The sequence below is a fragment of the Neodiprion pinetum genome, chromosome 2 (genome assembly GCF_021155775.2).
Source record: "Neodiprion pinetum isolate iyNeoPine1 chromosome 2, iyNeoPine1.2, whole genome shotgun sequence".
Lineage (NCBI taxonomy): Eukaryota > Metazoa > Arthropoda > Insecta > Hymenoptera > Diprionidae > Neodiprion > Neodiprion pinetum.
In genome coordinates this window covers 5,445,270-5,466,052 of record NC_060233.1, presented here as the reverse complement: position 1 = coordinate 5,466,052, position 20,783 = coordinate 5,445,270, and the positions used below count along the sequence as shown (strand labels likewise).

At 36.0% G+C, this 20,783-nt stretch overlaps 1 protein-coding gene across 5 annotated transcripts in view; it reads left to right on the top strand.

Moving 5' to 3' along the window:
• Ae2 (Anion exchanger 2) overlaps window positions 1–20,783 on the top strand; it is a 58,577-nt gene that overhangs the window by 11,798 nt on the left and 25,996 nt on the right. For 3 of the 5 annotated variants that reach the window (XM_046610848.1, XM_046610846.1, XM_069133304.1), the window contains one exon: window positions 12,286–12,499. In XM_046610848.1, coding sequence (XP_046466804.1) covers window positions 12,425–12,499 — 75 coding nt within the window. In that variant the 5' untranslated portion in view covers window positions 12,286–12,424. The remainder of the gene's footprint in view (window positions 1–12,285; window positions 12,500–20,783) is intronic. The other 2 variants (XM_046610847.1, XM_069133305.1) reach the window with 1 other exon arrangement.

The following is a 20,783-nucleotide window of genomic DNA, read 5'->3' as shown; positions in this document are numbered from 1 at the left end:
TCACGAACTATTCACTTCGTAAAAAAAATTTCCCGACGAAGTTGCACGTTTTTGAATAAAGAATGTTTGAGTTGAAACAAAAATTTACGATTCCATTTAAAAATACCGGTCCATCCTCCGCAGCATCACCGGTTACGTGGCCGGACCGCGTGAAATATATTCTTCACGTTTTCTCCTTCTGAATCGTACAACTTTGGTAGGACACATTTTCTAATTGAACGATTAAAATGCAAAAATAAAAAACGCAACCGTCGGAGAACGTGATTGATTGAAGTTGATCGTACCGCGCAGCGATATTTATTTGTATATTTATTTTTTTCTCAAATCAAACCTGCAGCAATATGAATCAGATTCGAAAACCGCACGATGTGATATTTTGAAAACTCACGAGGCTGAAGTTAGCAACGTTAACGTAACGAAACATCAGGGAAAAAATCATTGTCGCACAATTTTATAATGATTTTCTAGAAGTCGGTTCTTCAAAATAATGGTATCTTTTTTTTTTTATCGTGGTTTACTAAATTTCAGACGTTCCCGAAGATGCGAAGTAACAATTTTTCCGAAACATTCATCGTTACACCAACGTTACTAAGTTTATTATCATGAAAACTCGTAAAAGAGCGAAACAAGGTAAACAATGCAAATACTGTAATAAGTGTCTGCAGATTAGCGACCGCATAAAGAACCTTGTTCCGCATGATTGGAAAATCCATCAACCTTACAAACGTGTTATGTATCCATTATACACATATAATATTATTATTTCATACATGTGTATATATATATATATTATATACATATATTTATAATATATATGGAGTGTTCCATGTAAACTCGACCAATGATTTTCCCCTCACTATTTTTCATTCCTTTCGCAATTTTCCATACAATTTTCCCCTCTCAAAAAAGCACTCTTCAATTTTTTCAGTATTTTATCTCCAGTCGTGAATTTTTTTTGATTATTCAATCCCATCTAAAAAAAAAAAAAGGTATTTTGTCAGAAATTTAAGAAAATTGTCAAAAATCTTACTTCCCATTCCAATCATTTTGACATCTGTCTCATAATGAGATAATTTTTTCACTATTTTTTACTTACAGTACTTTAATCATTTTGTACAAACGACACACGATGTTTCAATGTTCCGAAAACTTTTCTTTCAAATCCCCAAAATTTTGTACAGAAGAAAAGAATTCCAAACATTCTGTGCAGAATTATTGATAATTTTTTGGAAGTTAACGGATCGTTGAAACATGGTGTTCTGTTTGTCCGAAATGCTCGAGGTGCTTTGAAAAAACAAAAAAAAAAAAAAAAATAGAAGAAAAAATCGCGGAATGTTAAGAGTTTTTGAGATGTTTAAAAAAAAAAAAGCCGATTTCGTAGATGGGTTTGAATAATCATAGAAAATTCACGATCGGAGATAAAAATTTTAACAAAATTCAAAAGTGCTGAGTTTGAGATTGTTAAAATCCGTACAAAAAATTGAGAAGAGAATCAATGAATCGTGAGGAAAAAAAAAAATCATTGGCAGAGTTTACGTGGAATGCTCCATATATACATATATATATATATATATATATACTACTTGCGCGTAATAATCGATACCCACTAAACGAGTGATAATTGGCAATACTAACAAAAAGTAAACTAATAAACGTAACGGTCGTGGTTACGTGTAATATATGACACGTGGCTTCGTGTTACGTTATAGCCTCCAGGTATGTTTGTAATACCATGTGTCTGTTATATTATACAGTCACCCGCGACGACTCCGCGTACGGTTATTCATAATTGAATTATAGTCAGGTTAGGTATTATCTATACTTAGTGGATAACCGCGTCCTTGAAATCGGCGAGAAAACTATTTGCGACTCTTGCAATTTATACACTGAGAGAAATTTTCAGTCCCGGTTACCGCTCGGTCCTTTAACTATTTTCATTTTTTACCACGATCGAAAAATATACTTCTAGGTAGAAAATGAAAATTAGTTTTCTAGCCGTTATCGGAAACTCTAGTATCCGTTACTATTTTTATCATTACGGTCGCTGTTGCTATATTTTCTTGGCAACTGTAGCGAAAATTTAACGCTCGTGCAACGATAAATTGACGTTAAAGCCTTGTTTGACTAAAAAAGTAGAGTAAACCTCAGAAACTGATTTTGCTTTGCAATAACCAAAAAATGATCGACGACAGCGCAAAATGTTTAGGCGTACCTCGTTTTTCGGTAATTCCGACAATATTCGAACAGTTTTTATAACGATACCCGTTTAACTCAATTTTTCTAGTCTCTGTAACAAATGAAATTTTTCTCAGTGTATGATCGAAGAACGGTATATATATATATATAAATTTCAGTTTTAATATCGCAATTTACTTACACGTCGTTGGAATTGTTTATATCAAGTAATTAAATCGTAAGAAAGGAAAATAATATCGTTAATTATATCGCAACTTTAGAACGACTTTAAAGCAGTCGAGTTTGCTAAATAAATATACATGCATAAAAATGCAATATCTTGCTAATGCTTTGTTACTATTTTGTTGCCGAATTGTACGTAACTTTGTATGATATCGGCGAAGTAACGGATCTTTCGAAAATAACGTCTAATATAATAATAATAATAATAATAATAATAATAATAATAATAATAATAATAATAATAATAATAATAATAATAATATATTGACCTGTAGCAAAAAATGTTGACGTTGACGTGAGTGGTTGACCCATTGCAGTTTACTTTTATAGAAATAAATCAGCGATTATGTATGAATTTAGGAAAAATTAGGAGATTGAAATGTATAATTAACCACGTGTTTCTGTAAGAGTTAGGTGCACGGTGTAATTCTGTCAAGTTGAAGCTTCTTGACGACGATCGGGGTTCGCGTCCAGCGGCAAGAACATCGGCAAACAACAATTATCGCGGTTAATTGGTCAAATTAAACGTTGAGGCCTGCACGCAGTTCTCTGTCGGTGACGTTGACAAAACGTCGTCGTATAATAACCGACATCACAATCGTGTCGGATTAACGAGCCTTGTTTATTTCAACTTTAACAATCGTCTAATTAACTTCCTCTCTCCTCCTCCTTCTACTCGAAACGCGTCTTGAGGCATGGCTATTGTTGTTGTTGTCGTTGTTGTTGTTACACCGGTCAATTGAAAGGGTGGCTCATGATCAACCGCTGAGAAATCGTTTGTGATCCGTAATACGGTAGACTCGTATCACGATCAGCTCGAAATTTTCACAACGTTGGAATAACAAATATAGGCTAATTGCCAGACGGTTTTTTTTTATTTTATTTTTTTTTTTTTCTTTGACCAGTTGTCATCGTCACTTATTGAACTGAAAAAGAATCTCGTATCAGCTGATGTAATTGTTTGTGAATTTGGCCAACCTATGCAGTACAACGTACGGTATAGTTGATTGAATTCGATACATTTTGAAAATATTTCCGGTGATTTTGCACGCTTTTTTCCTTCCTCAAGAATCTTTCGATTTTTTTTTTTTTTTTATCACGTATAACGTAGCTTAGCTGCACGCGTACATAAATATTCAAACGTTTGATATAGTTTCGTTTCCGCATCTTGTACAGAGCTTTGAGGATGATGTTTTTTTTTCTTTCACTAATCGCGAAGTAAAAACAGCCTTTCTTTTTGGTCGACGTGATTGCGAGAAAAAAAAAAAAAAAAACATCTCCAAGTATCGAAACTGGAGTAAATGATGCGTAACCGTTTCACAGAATGTAGAAGGAAAAAAAGTTGTTCTCCGAATATTTAGATACGCGTCATATACGGAAAAAATGTATAATCAAGGATAAAATCGCTCGAAAAGTAAACCTTGAACTTTGATGGAATTCTCTTTACTCGTACATCAATTTGATCGGATATTCTGCGAAAATAATAATTCCACCTTGTATGTGTATAATTAGCGGGAAATTCGAACTCGATTTATCTGGGAATGGAATCATTCCCACTAAATTTAATTTATCGTATAACAGTGTAAAATCGTAAAACAAAAACACGTGGATGGTTTACACTGTTTGATTCGAACATCCTCTGCTCGTGATGTTGTCGGTGTATAATTTTTATCACAGTCAGGTTGGTAGGTACGCATGTACAAGGTACGACATGGACGATCGTAGGATCGGTACACAACAACTGATTGTGAGAGGAGAGAAAGGCTGCACGTGATGCGATTGGTTCCTTTGACCCTTCCCTCTCCCTCCCTTCGTCCCTCCATACTCCCCCTTATTTGTGGCACAAGGTTATGCAACCCGATCAGCCGTCGGTGCAGCGGCATGTCCATACATCGATATGAATCACAAGCCATAAGGTGTCGAGACACTTCACGTCAGTACCCAGACCACGGTGTTACATATGTAACATAGGCCTCGAGGTTTTTGACCTGGATTTATAAATCCAACGGTCGCCCCGAGGCGTCGCATTATTTATATATATATATATAATTATGCATATACAGGGTGTCTCCTGATTTGAAAGACGCCTTACGCTTTCAACCGACCTAATGGTTTAATTGGAAAACGTGTCCTACAAAAGTTTGTACGTTTCAGAGGGGAACGCGTGAAGAATTTTCTTCGCGAGGTCGAGCATCGTAACCGGTGATGCTGCGGAGGATGGACCAGTTTTTTTTTAAATGGAATAATAAATTTTTGATTCGACTCAAATATTCTTTACTCGAAAATGTACAACTTTCTTGGGAAATTTTTTTATAAAGCGAATAGTTGGTGAGTTACGACAAGAAATGAATTTCCGCGGGACGCGGAGAGGTTGAGACACGGTGAATAGAATTACTAACGCGTGCAGAGCGATTCCAAGGGCAATCCTTTTGAATCCACCTCCCCGTGTCTCGCAGAGTTTCATTTTTTCTTGTAACTCACGAACTATTCACTTCGTAAAAAAAATTTCCCGACGAAGTTGCACGTTTTTGAATAAAGAATATTTGAGTTGAAACAAAAATTTACGATTCCATTTAAAAATAATGGTCCATCCTCCGCAGCATCACCGGTTACGATGCCGGACTGTATGAAAAATATTCTTCACGCGTTCTCCTTTTGAATCGTACAACTTTGGTAGGACACATTTTCCAATCGAACGATTAGGTCGGGTGAAAACGTGATGCGTCTTTTGAATTAAGACACCCCGTACATACACACACGCGATTTATTCGTGGTGTATGTATAATGCCATAGGTACGCAGCCCATTTCGCACTCTCCACCTCTCTACACCTCCTTCTCCCATTCTCTCGACTCAGCTGTACTCCGATCCTTGTTACTCCCATGCTGCATCCCTTCCTCCTTACCAGATCCTCGATTTATACGTATCCTCCACGCGATGTCGCGGAACAATACCTTCTCCGACATCCGGAGAATTGACCAGAGGCTCAAGGCAGGTAGTCGGTGGACACGTTTCAGCTGGATGGATGGATGGATGAATGGATGGTTCGTTGGGTGTGGGCCATGGAATTTTCCACCAAAACGTTCTGGCCGGACAGTCACCGTTGGCATTCAACTTTGGCCTAGATAGGTATTGCTTAACGCACGATTTAACAAATGGAGAAAACGAAAGATATGATTTTCTGGGCGTTTTAATGTCGTGGTGACGCATGGCGGTGGAATTGTACGCGTGTAAATTCTACGCGAGACTCGCATGCTTTTCCATTCGCGATATCGGTGGTGTCTCAAACGACTCCGTTAATTACTGAATTTTCATGGTACACTCGAGTTGGTGCGATAAAAGCTGAAAATTTTGTAACGAATTGATTGATTTCCGACGAGATTACCTTGATTTTACGAAAAATCGTTATTTTGCGACTTATTTATACCGTTGGTTGAAATTTATTTAGTACGTACTTTAACTCCTTCAAAGTCAGTAATCTAAAGTTGTAAAATAGTGATTTGTTGCTCAAGATGTTTCGTTATACGTTATAACGTTGGAAACTACAATCTCGTGTTTTTTGTAATAAATTTTCAATCAACACGTGTGAGACATGAAAATTAATGACGTTCCATAAAAATGTTTGCTTCATTCCCCGAAATATCGGACTTCCTTCTCATCGTACATTTTACGGAGTCGATGCCGTCTATATTGTTATTTATACGCTATAAAATAATAGTCAGAGAAAATGTTGAATTTGGGAAAGTGAAAAGACGTTATATTCCATCTTTTATCATAATAGTTGATGCATAAATTTCTTCTATTTCCGACCTGCCTTCGTTTACTTTGAGGTGCAGGCTTGTCGCTTCTTCACCTTCTCGCAACCTTAACATCGCCCACTTGTAATAATTCACCTTCTCACCTCTCTCTTCTTCTCTCCGCTGCTTCAGGGCATATCGTGTCAGTCGAAGTTTCATCAAAGAGAATTCTTTGAAAGTGGGAAAATCCAATGATCCGATCGTTTCTATTTTACGTGTACCTATATCACGTGTTTATACGATAAGCTTTTATTACCCTCTTCTCTTCTTCTTCTTCTTCTTTTTCTTTCTCTTTTTATCTCCTCCTCTTTGACGGATAACGTCCGCGTTGACAGCAAACCGCGCAGGATCACAAAATATGTTCACTATCCACATAGTGGCAAAAAAATATTACGGGAAATATCGTATTTGCAGTTTTTACGCGGTCTTTTTTTAACAGTAAAGAGAAAAAAAGTAAAAGAAGGAACCTGCACCGACCGCTTATCGACCGGAAATCAGTCTGTAACTTGAAAACTTTTATCAAATTATAGTTGTACCGATCGATCGATCGATCGGTCACACATTTCATTTTTCAACCAACGGGGAATGGAATGTTTTTAGAATTTCTAACCCATGTAAACTGCTGCTATAAGTAAAAATGAAAAAAGTAAAAGGAGGAACCTGCACCGACTGTTTATCGACTGGACATTAGCCTGCAACTCGAAAATTTTTATTCAACCGCTGATAAAGGGTCGTACGCTGAATTTTTCAACTAACGGCGTGTGGAAAGTTGTGAGAATCTCGGATCCACGTAAATTGCTGCTAAAGTAGAAAGAAAAAAGTAAAAGAAGGAATCTGCACCGACTGTTTATCGACCGGACATTAGCCTGCAACTCGAAAATTTTTATTCAACCGCTGATAAACCGATCGATCGAAGGGTCGTACGTTGTATTTTTCAACTAACGTCGTATGAAAAGTTGTGACCCGTGTAAATTGGTGCTAGAGTATAAAGAAAAAAGTAGGAGCAGGTGTTTTGTCACACGATACAATGCAGAGGCTGTTGGCTGCAGCTGCACCGACGTGTTGCACCGATGATCATCGTTTCAACGGCTGGCAGTATCCAGTTTCCCATATTCGTCCTCGCCCCGTTACACTCTGACCTGAAAATGTACGCTTTTGTTGAATTTTCCGTTGCAGTTTCGCACCGCGAACTTTCACGGGAATGCCAAAACATTCTCTCGATTTTATAACACGTTCTTAACAAACTGAAAGTAATTTCTTACAGTCCGTGACGATTTTTAATTTTTTTTTTTTTTAATTTTTTTATTTTTTCTACCGTAACTGAAAAATATGTTGCAGTCTGGGTAAGAAATGAAAAACATGATTTTTTTTTAACGATTTCGATAATTTGATATTGGTGCGAGAATTCGTTGATGAAAAATCTTTGTTCAACCGAAAGAAGGAATGTTGTAAACTGAACGACTATTATTGAATTCTTTGTACAGTAACTATTAAAGATGAAAAAAAGAGTAGAAAAAAAAAAAAAAAAAAGAAAAAGGAAAAAAAGTGGCGTCCTTTGAAATACGCCCAAGTTAAACAATGTTGAAATTATACGATAATAAACTTGCGCAGCTGTACAATAATTGTATGAAAAAAAAAATAAAAATCACCTGTTTATCACCGTTATTATTAAATACCTAATTGAAAACTTGCCGCAGACGACGCGACTGCGTGGAATTGATGCAACGACGAATATTGCAATTGTCTCTTTAATAGTCTTTAAAACGTATAACAATTGGTTGGACAAAAGTTGGTACACCTTGAACATTGCCAGACAATTATTACACAGCCGTGCGCATGCGGCAATTTTTTATATATATAAGGTGCAATAATAATACATATAATGCATACTACAGCAGCTATGCACATGCACAGATCACTTTGTGCCGCAGGTGGAACGATATATCGCTCGTGATGGTAATAATAATTATGAATTATCGACGACGGTAGGTTTTCATCAAAAATTCGATCTATGGAAACATTTATACACGTGCGATTAATCGTACGTCGTATCTACGCGCGTACACGTAAGTTACGTATTAGGGGGGGAGGAAAAGGATACGTGCAAAACTGAGAAGAACGTAATGCGGCAATATTCTAATACAACAACAATTAGCTTACGTCTTATCCCGAAAATCGCAGCTATTATTATGGCTATTTTTAAACTCATGACAAAACAAGCCGCTTGCGAATTGTGGCGGCATCTTCTCGTTCCCGTGGTACAAAAATATACGCAGCTCTGATGTACGTTGAAAGATCTCGAATGATTTTCCCGGTTGTGTAATGTAAGGCAGGGATTAAGTGTATATATTATATATATATATATAAATGTAATAAAATATCTTACTTAATAATTACTTAGGTTTACACAATTTTACGTACATAACGTAACGTTGGTCAATCATTTTTACAAGATCATTTTCTTTATGTAAACCTATCGCAAAGATACGCGGGAATAGTTGCAGGAAATTATTGTTGAAAAGTTGACAGATTATTCACTGAAATTTTGGTGATTAATGTATCTGCGTAAAACAGGCAGCTTTAAACTGGCCATGAGCCAGCCCTCAAATTTTTCATTCTCACATTGCAGGTTTCAAGTTCATAGAGTGAAAAAAAAGAATAATATCCGATTCGAATTTCAAACAACAAATTCGGGTTCGTGATTAACGCTTTCAAAGCTCTCGGATACCGTGTTACATGGTGATAGGACGACTTTTTTTTATTTCGCACCATTGCCAATTTTGCAAATTTCATTCGAATCCATTCGTCCATTCTCAATGTATCGTCATTTGTAATCGATTTTTTAGAATTTTGTTGTTTAAATAATTAGAAAAGTTCCGAACCGATCAGAGCCAAAATCTAATCAGTTCTGAGTTTGTAAAAGCCGCGTCTGTTGAGATCAAAATCATTGAAATCCGGTAACTCGTTTCTCAAAGTATCGTCGGATTAAAAATTGATCACACACACACACACACACACACAGACAGAGAGAGACGTCCATCTGAAAATGATGAGAGGTGATTCTCTAATCTTCAAAACGTGGACACGACTTTTCATTATCGAAGTAATTACAACTTCGTTTTTTCCCTGAAAACAAAGAAACGGGAAGTTAATTCCGTCTTATCGAGATTCAACGTGCGTGGAATAATAATTAAAATCTGAAGAATCCAAACGACCATTTTCTCTCCCCCTCCCGTTGCCTCCGTAACGGCATTGAAACGTAACATAAATAACGTAACACGTATCGTCAGTGATATATATATATATTCATCCGTCAGAAATATTCACGGATTGATCATATTTTCATCAATTTCTGGGATCGTTATCACAGAATTGTCACTGCAGAGTCCGATCGTTGATATTGCCGAGAGCTGTTTGATTTCGAATTTATATACACAGTGTACAATTATCTATCTATACACGTACAACGTATGCATAGATAGAGTGTTTACGAATTCTCTCTCTCTCTCTCTCTCTCTCTCTCTCTCTCTGTCAATATACACACACACACACACACACACACACTCCTACGTATTGATCAGACGCGCGTTTTAATCGCGCATCGAGGCTTCTGACAATTTTAATCCGCGAGTCGCGAGATATTTGACAAAGACAACGTAATTCCTCTCCCTCTCCCTCCTCACCCCCCCCCCCCCCCCCCCCTGCATTACACCGAAACCCAACAATTTGGCGCCCGTGCCCATGCGTGTCACTGTAAACGAGGTTCATTATCAACGTCTGGATCAACCGATCATCCCGAGGAAGACTCAAACTCCTCGATCGGCCTTCTAGCCGTGGCATTGATACGCATACCTCTGTATCTGTGACATAACTGCGTATACGCCGACCTCCTCTCCGCTCGTGCGAAAATTTTTTCAAATATTCTACACACTGAGAGAAATTTTTAGTTACTGTTATTTCATTTTTTCCTATTTTTTTTTTTTATTTTATTATCCTATTTTCATTTTTTTTTTACCACGCCTTGTTTGACTATAAAAGTAGAGTCAACCGAAGAAACTGATTTTGCTTTGCAATAACTAAAAAAGGATCGACGATAGTCATTTCTTCGATCAATCGTGCGCTTTTTTTCAAGTGTGAATAATTAAACTTTTCTTTCAAATTGCCAGACATCTTATATCTTGGGTTAGTTTAATTTGCCCGGATTCATTTTTATCGCACACTAAGGATGTTGTTTCATTAGTTTTTGCTTTACTGTTACCCGTGAAAATAACGTAGATTTCCGGAGATTTTTTAAACGGTTTTTCCATCTTCGTATTTATTTAGCCTAATATATGGAGAGCTTCCGATGTGCAGGTTCATCTATTGAGCCTTTTACTCTCTTGGATAAATTTAGCTACCGTATCGGATTATGCATCGAAGATTTACAAAGCTTATATTTGACTATCGAAATGAAATAACGATAAATCCGTTTACAATTCAGTCTGTAAAATCCTGTCGTATGAAAATTGATCGGATAACAACGGGGATTGATATTTATATTAAGAACGATACGCGCAACGGGTTTTATTCATTACGACATTTCACTCATTAAATTACCGATACAATGAACTTCGTCTGGAATGAAGAGACGACTATAAGTTGATGAAATACATGTCGCAGACTTTACATTTTGCCTCAAGGAAACCGTCCTAGAAATTTTAACAAAATTCATCGTCCAGATCTCGGGCATCCTTCTTCTCGGACGATTATACAGTCCATTCATTCTTAAGTGGCCATTCAAGTATTAGCTAACGCTTGAACAAGGGCACGCCACTCGTAGAAACGTTATCAAATGTTAATCTATAGTATTAGGCATTCCAGGCAAGCTTTAGCTGACACGGGAAATTCGAAGGGCGTGCCGAAAGCCAACACGAAGCCGCCTGCTTGAGAATAATCATGAAATTTCCTTAAAAGGAGTTGTTAACAATGCAGGAATTGCTCGGTAACAATATCTTGGCAAATGTAACGTTTATTGCATGGATTCAAGAAGAAAGACAATATAAAATGTATTTAATATTCAACGAATAATGAATTCACGTTTTATTTAACACGTTAATAATGGTGTGTTAATAATTAATAATAATCAATATCTAATTGAGCATAGGAATAAATTGATCAGAATGTAACTTTGAATGACATTTCTGACATTTACGGGCTACTAATCGATTTACCAATAAACTTTTGAAAATACTTTGGCTAACGTTAAGTGGAATGCAAAAATTTGCAAAAAATACGTTAGCCAGTATACTTGAATGGCTCGAAAGTATCAGATTCGAGGTTCTTTCAATTCCCAGGATGGTAGGTACACGAAAAATGGTGAAAAATTGCAAAAAAAAAAGGCAATTTTTTAAAACATTTCTTTACAACATACAGGCGATGTATTTCAAATTAACCGATTACAGCATTGCAGAGCAACGTATCAAGAATATTTTCTAAAAATTTCGGTTTTTTTTTTCCCATTGTTCCTTCAACTTTTGGTAACACCGGAAAGTCAAAAACGCGAATTTCGCTAAAAAAAAAAAACAAAAAAGCAAAAAAAAAACTCAACAGCGTTACCTGCGGAAACTCGTAAACTAACGAAATCAATTTAATCTTCTGACAACCGAGCTACAACCGTCGCCGCAAAACAAATTTTTTTTTTTTTTTCGAAACGTCACCGGAGATTTTCCGCCAACGGCTTAGTTTTCAATATTTTCCACCGAAATTTTATAGAAAATATTCTCGAAACGTTACACTGCAATACCGCAATCGGTTAATTTAAAATAAATTGCCTCTGTCTTGTGAAAAAAATGTTTACAAAAAAAAAAGTGTCTTTTTTTTTTATTTCACCGAATCAACGACACTCCCCCTCCTTTAGCCGCCAGACTCGCGATCACTGATCGTAGAGCCAGCCAGTCTCGGTTGTTACTCGTAGTCACGTTGTTACCTGCACTCGATTCCCTTCGGAGTAGTCAGTCAGTCACTCCGGAAACTCGAGTCATTCGCTCAGTCAGTAGTCAGTCAGTCAGTCAGTCGTTAAACTTCTGTTGCAGCAGCTAGCAGGACGGAGTTGCCATCGCAGCGTCTCCTCCACATGTGGACATCTCCGTCCCAGCTTAGGATTGGCCGAGCACCCAGAAAAAAGATCAATCTGCATCCCTAGTCCTTGTCGACAAGGATTATACAGCCGCGATGGATAACCCCGACAAACGTACACCGGGGACCAAGCGCAAGTTGTCCTTTCTTGGATTTGGCAAACGGAGCTCGGTGAGTTTCATTTTTTTTTCTTTCCAATATACGTTGTTACACGTAAGCCGAGTTTTACGGTTACTTAACTTTTTCCTCGGGTTGTATCCGTTTCGAGCCTACAACCCTCCGGAACTTTGTCTTAGTCGTCGAGGTATTCGCAATTTCTGCCGCAAATTTGATAATTTTTAAAAATAAAAGGGTCAATTATTTATAACACTTACATACCTTACATTGCTTGTGTTCGCGGCGCGAGTTGTTGAAGTTCAGAATTATTGTTAAACTATTCGCTTGTTATTGTTGTTGTTGTTGTTATTATTATTATTATTATTTTGTACACCGTATCGTCCAATCTTTATTTTCTCGAGATATACTGCATTTTATTAAATAATTCTCAAGTATTGTACGTATGAAATAGGAGGAAAATTTTCCGACAAATCGATTGCCGCTATTTATTTTCTAGAATTGTTCGCGCGTTGCGAGAAATACGCGAAACGTGAAAAATAAAAAAAAAAAAAAAACACACACAATTTCCGAAACATGTCCGAAATATCTCAAAATCGTTCAAAAAGTGTTTGTTTTTTTTTTTTTTTTTCCGAATTTACACAGACATCGAAATTCGCAAATATAGGTTATAGGTTGAAGGTTTTTATTTTTTTCTATCAATGCGTTACGCGTAGACACGCGTTGTTTTTTTTATATACGTTTTGAAATTATATTTACTCGTATAAAAAAAAAAAAAATAGATTTTCGCCAACCCTTTTATTTTCTAACGTCAAAATTAAAAAAAAAAAAAAAAATGTCATTTCCGTTATTACTTGTAAAAAAATTACGCCGCAAGGATCGGATTTATTTTATTCCACATTCTCATTTCTTGTTATACCATCTTCATTTGCATCCGCGCGTGCATGAAAAATAAAATGAAATGCACCAGTATTTATATTTGACTCGAGAATTCGGTCGGTCGTAATATCGGAGTTTGATACAGAATACGGTAATATGAGTATATAAATTTTATGTGTATGCGTGCGTGTGTGCGCGTTTGTCTATAAGTAGGTATAAACGGTTTGCGGAACGGTTTATTGGAGAGTTTATAACTGTTGACGATACAAATCCGAATTTAACGAGCTCGCGTGCCGCACGATTCCTATTCTTCGTCTTCTTGAGAGTATTATAGGTATATATATACATATGTATACATTTATTATATAATACACAGATACTGTGCAGTCAAGAATTAAAATGAGGAATTTATCATAATATATATAATATATAATATTCGTTATGCTCGTGTTCGCGGTGTAATAATAATAACTATATAATAATAATAATTATATAATATAAGAGATTCGAGGTATGGATTTGTCTCTTAGTATAAAATACGGAGAAGAAGCGTAAGTAGAAGTAATTGGAAGAAATAATTGGTTGAAACTCGTACGCACGTACACATGTATAATACATTTGTTCGTCCGCTTGTGCGTATACTCGTCGATGATTGTATTGAGCGCGATATAATTTGACCGAGTGACGATTTTAATTACCCGAAAAAATTTACGCAATGGTTTATAACGCTTGTGTAAAAAAATTAAAAAAAAAAAAAAAAAAAAAAACACAAACAAGTGAACCAAACGAAGGAAGTAATAGGATAAATAAAAAAAAGGAAGAAAAAACTGGGCTAAACGAAAATTAACCAACTATCATCAACGGGGGTTTCCATTTTACAGTTATAATATTATTTCGTACGTACATGGTAGAATTGAGCTAACGTAACGTACAATTTCGTAAATAAATCATTGATTTTTTTTTTTTCTTTCCACCAATTCGAGAGTTTCGTTGAATTGTGGTAATAATTAGTATACTTGTCGATGACGGTAAATTTTCCCCACGTTTCTGCAGTGTTGAACATAAATGGGGGGGGGGGGGGGGGGGGGATTAATAAATAAATTCAAATTTCACGTATCTTGTACACGCGCGAGAATGAAACCGATCGATTAATTATTATTCAATCAATATGAGATTCGTTTTTCAACGTACACGTTTCAACACAAACACGTCTGCCGATGACGATGTAACCAATTTCTTTTTTTCTTCTTGTTATCCGCGTAATAATTAATTACCGTGAGAAAAGAAACAAACTAAAAAGAAAGAAAAGGAAACTCGGTGTTCGTTTGTAATACGAAACGATTTTAATCGTCGTTCGAATCGTAAGATCGTCTCGTGGAAAAAAAATCTACGATATTCGAATTCTTCGTCGTTATATTCAGTCAGATCGCAAAAATAGAAGAAAGAAAACAAACAAACAAACAAACAAACCGTAACCTAAGGTTTTTTGTACTGCACAATTCGTGTAAAGTACAATGAATATGAACCTGTAATATTCAACATGTATAAACAAAGACCGTTAAAGGAGAACAAGGACGATCAGGAACATATATATATACATATATATTATATATATTATTTTATATTACTTTATATATATATATATATGTATATATATGTATGCATACGATACCGTTTGTCTTAAGCACGTGGGATCGAGAGATCGAGAAAAATCTCTCAAACGCGACGTGAGTGTAAAAATGTGCGCACGTATTGGGTTAAGGCTTTGGCGTTTGCCCTTGATCGTATTTTTTGCAAAATTTGAAAAGCCGTTTTTCTATCCCCAATTCTCTTTTTCTCATTCAGTCGCGATGCTGTAATAATATTATATACTGCGTTATTGTACATTCAACTACATCTTTCAATATTATACATGATATAATTATATTGATTTTATTTGCAAACTTCTGTGCGGCGAAATTTTCGTTCGTTGTCGGAAGAAAGAGAGGAGAAACAAAAAAAAAAAACAAACAAACGTTAAGGCACAAATAAAAAAAAAAAAAAAAAAAAGTTGCAATCCGCGTACGTTCCGATTTAATTTTACTTTTTTTTACGCAATATTCATCGAATCGTTTTTAAACGCTGCAGGTAAATAAACTCTTTTTAATTTACAGAAGTTTCGTGCGCGCGCGCTTGCGTTTCGATTGATCGGATATCACAACGTAAGGATTATAATATTACAGCTAACGCGAAGACTCAATTTTATGGTTAACGTATACCTATAAAAATCTAATCGCATAGATAGAGAAAAAATTTTTATCTAACGCGGTAAGAAAGTTGAATGAAAATCGATATCCGAAACTGATAACAACAATTACGTTGTAACAAACGAATGTAAAATTGAAATTCTATCTCTGTTCCTGAAATACAATTCTTTAATATACAGATAAACGTAATATTTATACATATATATATATATATACATGATATAATACGAAAGTTGGGCGAAAAAAAATTGCGCGAACAATCAAGCGACTGTATTTTTCTCTAATGTTATCACACCGGGTACACTGTAATCAGATAATTCTTTGTAACCGATCAATTATACCTAAATTATGGATTATCGTTAGTGTCAGGTGGAGGAGGGGGGCGACAGTTTAATTAAAATTTTTTTTTTTTTTCACTTGCTTTCATGATCAGTCGCCTTGTTGTTATATTAATACAACATAGAATTGCTTCTACTTTTGCTGGCTAATTGTATATCTGCGACCATGTATTTGCAAAAAAGGGGGGAAAAGCAAAAATAAAAAATAAAAGATGTAGCAGCGGTGCGGATTAAGCTCGTATCTGAGTTTCGACGACTGATAAGGACTCGGCAATGTTACACTAGGAGCCAAGGGAATTTCCTACAATCTTCTTCTCTTTCTCTCTCATTTTTCTTATCTCGCTGCAGGAAGTGGCACTTTTTTTTTTTTTTTATATGTTTTATTCCTTCAAGAAAGGTTGGACATATCCAACAGGATGGTCGCATACCTGGAAAACCTGGAAATTTCAGGGTATTTAAAACGGTTCGTGGAAAACCTGCAATTGTTTGGGAATGTTTAATTTTTTAAATGGAAAAAAAAGAAAACTGAAAATATCAGTTAATAAGCTGAACGATTCAGGTTCTAGTAAGTTACTAGAACTGGGGAAAATGTTTGGCAAAACTGGGTTTTACGTTATGGAAAATTTGGAAATGTCATGGAATTCTTTGTTTTTTATTTTTTTTTTTATAAATAAATATTTTCGTTATATCGTTACAATAACTAGGAAAATTTTATTAAAACGGACATCGTGTTACGGTTTAAATATCGTTGAAAAGTCATTTCTCGTTCATTCGTTTTTTTTTTTTTTTTTTGTCATTCCTACCCAAAAAACTAAAAATCATTTTTCGTTGATAGTGCAAACATTGAAAATAGTTAAAGACTGTACAGCAACGTATCTGACCTATAGAATTAGAAACTTTTTGTTTTGTTGTGGTAATATTTTTTTTCAATTGTTTTATTTCTTCTTCTTCATCTTCTTCTTTCTTTCCACATTCTCGTTATAATTACTATAGGCAACGTTGTTTTAATTTCGTCGTTAATATACTTACTTTTGACACAGCTATTATCAGTCGCTTTTGTCATTATATACTCTCTGCTCCATCTAATATTCACTTTAGTTATTCGTTTTACGTAATTTACTTACACGCTCAAAGTGTGTCAAGTTATACGTATACTGTTGTAGATTTTATACGCGTACGTATATAATAATACTAGTAACAATAACATGTTCACGTACAAAATTTGTAACTACAGTCATCGCAAAATCCAATTATGCGTGTATACGCATAATTATACGTTGTTTCTTTTCTTTTCATTCTTTTTTAATCAACACCAAACCCAACGGAAACTTGACAAAAAGGCTAAAATTTTTTCCTCACAATCGTTACCGTTATCAAAATCATTGTTGTATATGTCGTTGTTATCGTTATTATTGTTATTACACATGTCACAGCTGCAATTTTCACACAACACATTATTAATACGTGTCGTATTGCGTCAGGTTTATGGTAAGTCGACATGTGTTTATTGTGCGTTTATATATATATATATATGTGTGTGTGTGTGTGTGTGTCGTGTATGCTTGTGTTTTTTGACGATGTTAAAAAATGTGTAAGGAGTTAAACGGATGGTTGACACCAAGCGGCGGTGGCCGCCAACCAACAATCAGGCCGTGCGTTCGACGGTGTCTCTCACCGAGGTCGTTTTTATAATATTTCAAATCGCAGAACGAGAACGCGGGCAAATATACGCAACATTCATCTCCTCGATCGTGTTACGTCCGTGTTTCTTGTTTTTTGATTTTTTTTTTTCTTTTTTTTTCATCTCGTTTCGTCGTTTCAACCATCGCGATTTGACGGAAAAAGAAGAGAGAAAACGCGGGCGAAAAATCGCGCCGCGTTTCCTGTTCCTTGTTTTTTCGTTCCTTTCTGTTCTTGGTATTTTTTTTTTTTTTTTCTTTTCTCTCGCTTCTTTTCCTTACAGTCTTAACCCTTCCGTTAACGATCTATTTGTGTACGGCTTACGTATGTATGCGTATGTACATCTACGTGATAATTATTAGGACGATGAACAAATATGTATTTCACAATTGCGAACCCTGATGTGGTTTGGAAGCGTCGTCGCAAGTTGGTACGGAAAAATCTCGAGCATTGCGCGATGATTGATTTGTACACCAAGTAATTCGTAACATTATCAATTCCGGCTATGCCGGTAAATGACGTATGTGCCAATATATATATATATATGTGTTTATGAAAAATGCCGTGGTTTATGAAAAAAAAAATTTCCCCGTTGTACCGTCATCATCGTTATTACTTAATTAATTAGCGCGAATAGATGTTGCGATACGTGTTACGAAAATAAGAAAGAGGAAAAAATTATTATGTGTTAAAAATTTTTTTCCTTGTTGAGAAAGTTCTGTTTTATGATTGTATTTTGTACACACACATATATATATATTATACGATACAGTATTTGAAAAGTCTACGCTGCTGGCATTTGCGGCTAAGCTTATACGATTAATCGCTCGCATTCCGCGGTACGAAATTGATTAACATCTTTTATTGCGAATTGAATTCTATCGTACGATGAACGGTTATTGGTGATTGGATTCTTTATTGTTGTTGAGAATTTACCGTGCAACGTGTCGATGAGCCACGTGCGTTTATATACGGAGAGACGGGTGTTATCGTAAAGGTAATTCCACCGAGTTGGCATTATTGACGATTCGTTGTTTGAAATAATTTATTCTTGGTTTTTTTTATTTATTTTTTTTTATTTTTTTCCTATTTATTTTTTCTTATCATCGCCGAACAAAGAGACGAGAATTCTAGTTTTTATCGCTGATTTATAGTGGATCGAATTACTTTCAATATTACTTCCGATGATTTCTTGCGGTTTCAAAAGCGTTGCGTTCCAGGGTATTTTCAGCGAATTTCTGGTTTCATGGAATCGCCGTACACGCGGTGAAAAAATGATTTAAAATTACTTGGAATGCTGGGAATAAAAATATCGAAAATCCAAAACAAAGAACGATCGAAGTGGTGAAATTTCACCGAGCCAGAGAAATTCACGAAACGGAAAATCTTGGATCATTCGGAATTTCAACGTTTCAGATTTTTCAATTTTCAAATTCGGAATTTCAAATCCGCCCGATTCTCGGGATTTTTTCACCGCTACGTGTATGTTAGGTGCTTTCAAACGATTAACGCAGTGATTTTGAATAGTAACACGATAAAAAAAAAATACTGGAATTACAAAAGACGCGTATCAATGCTTCGTTTATACGATCACCTTAAAACGGTTGAAAATCAAAAATATTATCTGTAAATTCAATCAAACAGATTTTCCTCGTTTTTCAATAGCCGCAAAATATTCAACGATGCCGACGCGACAGAGAAAAAGTGTTTGCAACAAAATTGTAAAAATTCATACAGTATTCCAGCTGTAAAAATAACCCATCGTAAAATGAAATCCATAAAATCTCTCTTGATTTTTGTTTAAATCAATTTGCAACCGTTTTACAACAAAGTATTTCATCGATATCCAAACTATCGTTTAAAACTCTCCGTCACATCTCCTACCACGATATCTTTTCAAATAATATGGCTTCCCGCCACGACTTGAACGATCGCAACGCACGTCATAAACGACGTGTTTAATGTCTAAAATCGCCGATAAGTCTGCGAATAAAATTTTCTGCAAAAGCGTTGAGCCTCCATCGCTTCTTCGTCGAGTAAATGAAAATAAAATAATCCCGCGTGTCCCTCTTTCGTAACCGTGCACGCGCGTTGCCTACGCGTCAGGCGTCGCCGCCCGGCAACGTGGCTTTCATTTGTTTTCAGGTTCAAGGTCGCCGAGGATTCGAGGCCTGACGTGCTCGGCTGGTTGCCTGATTGCCGGCGCTCGAATCACCCGGTCGATACGCTCTGACCTAGGCCTACCTTCACCCGGCTCAACAACCACCGACTTCCCCACGTTTATTACGCCGGCAAAGCGGCGGAGGCTCGCCTTACCTCCCCTCTCCTCTCCTCTCCACTCTTCTACATTCACGTGACCTGCCAACGCCCGTCCGTCCTTCTTTCTTCTTTAACGTTTCATCCTCTCTATGAAACGCCACTTGTTGCTGCATTCAGCGCTGTCGGAGTCGTCCAGTTTCCTATTTTTCAACACCGAGAGTCGCCACATGCAGCCGATTGATCGTTGTTTTTTTTCTTTCTCGTTCTATTGCGTTTTTCTAAATAGTTTCAACATTCTTTACATTTCTTTTACGTATGAAAACTATTACACATTGTGTGTATGTATATTAATTTACAAGATCAGCGCTGAAGAGACCTTTGATTCGAGCGGATATTCGTATCTATGTTTTGAATGAGAATAAAACAATATATCCGATCGTGCATTTCTTCAATTCCCGTTTCTCTGTTCTTAGAGTAAAACGGTAGTTACTGTTATCACCCAGAAAATGATAAGTCGAGTTTTTACTAGATTTCTACGTTTTGCAGATTAGAGAATCGCCTCCAGTTATTTTCAGATGGACGTCTGTGGGTGTGTGTGTGTGTGATCGATTTTTTTGTCAAACGATATTTTGAGAAACGAGTTACCGGGTTTCAACGAGTTTGGTCTCAATCGACGCGGCTTTTCCAAACTTAGAATTGATTAGATTTTGGCTTTGATCGGTTCGGTACTTTTCCAATTATTTAAACAACAAAATTCTAAAAAATCGTATATAAATGACGATATATTGAGAGTGGATGAATGGATTCGAATGAAAATTGGTACCGTGAAGTTTTCTGCGTCACTGATCACGAATCTAAGGTTAAATTTGCAAAATTTAAATTTGGCGTATTCGATGAGCTGAAAAATAATGAAAACGTTTGGATTTTGATAAAAATTTG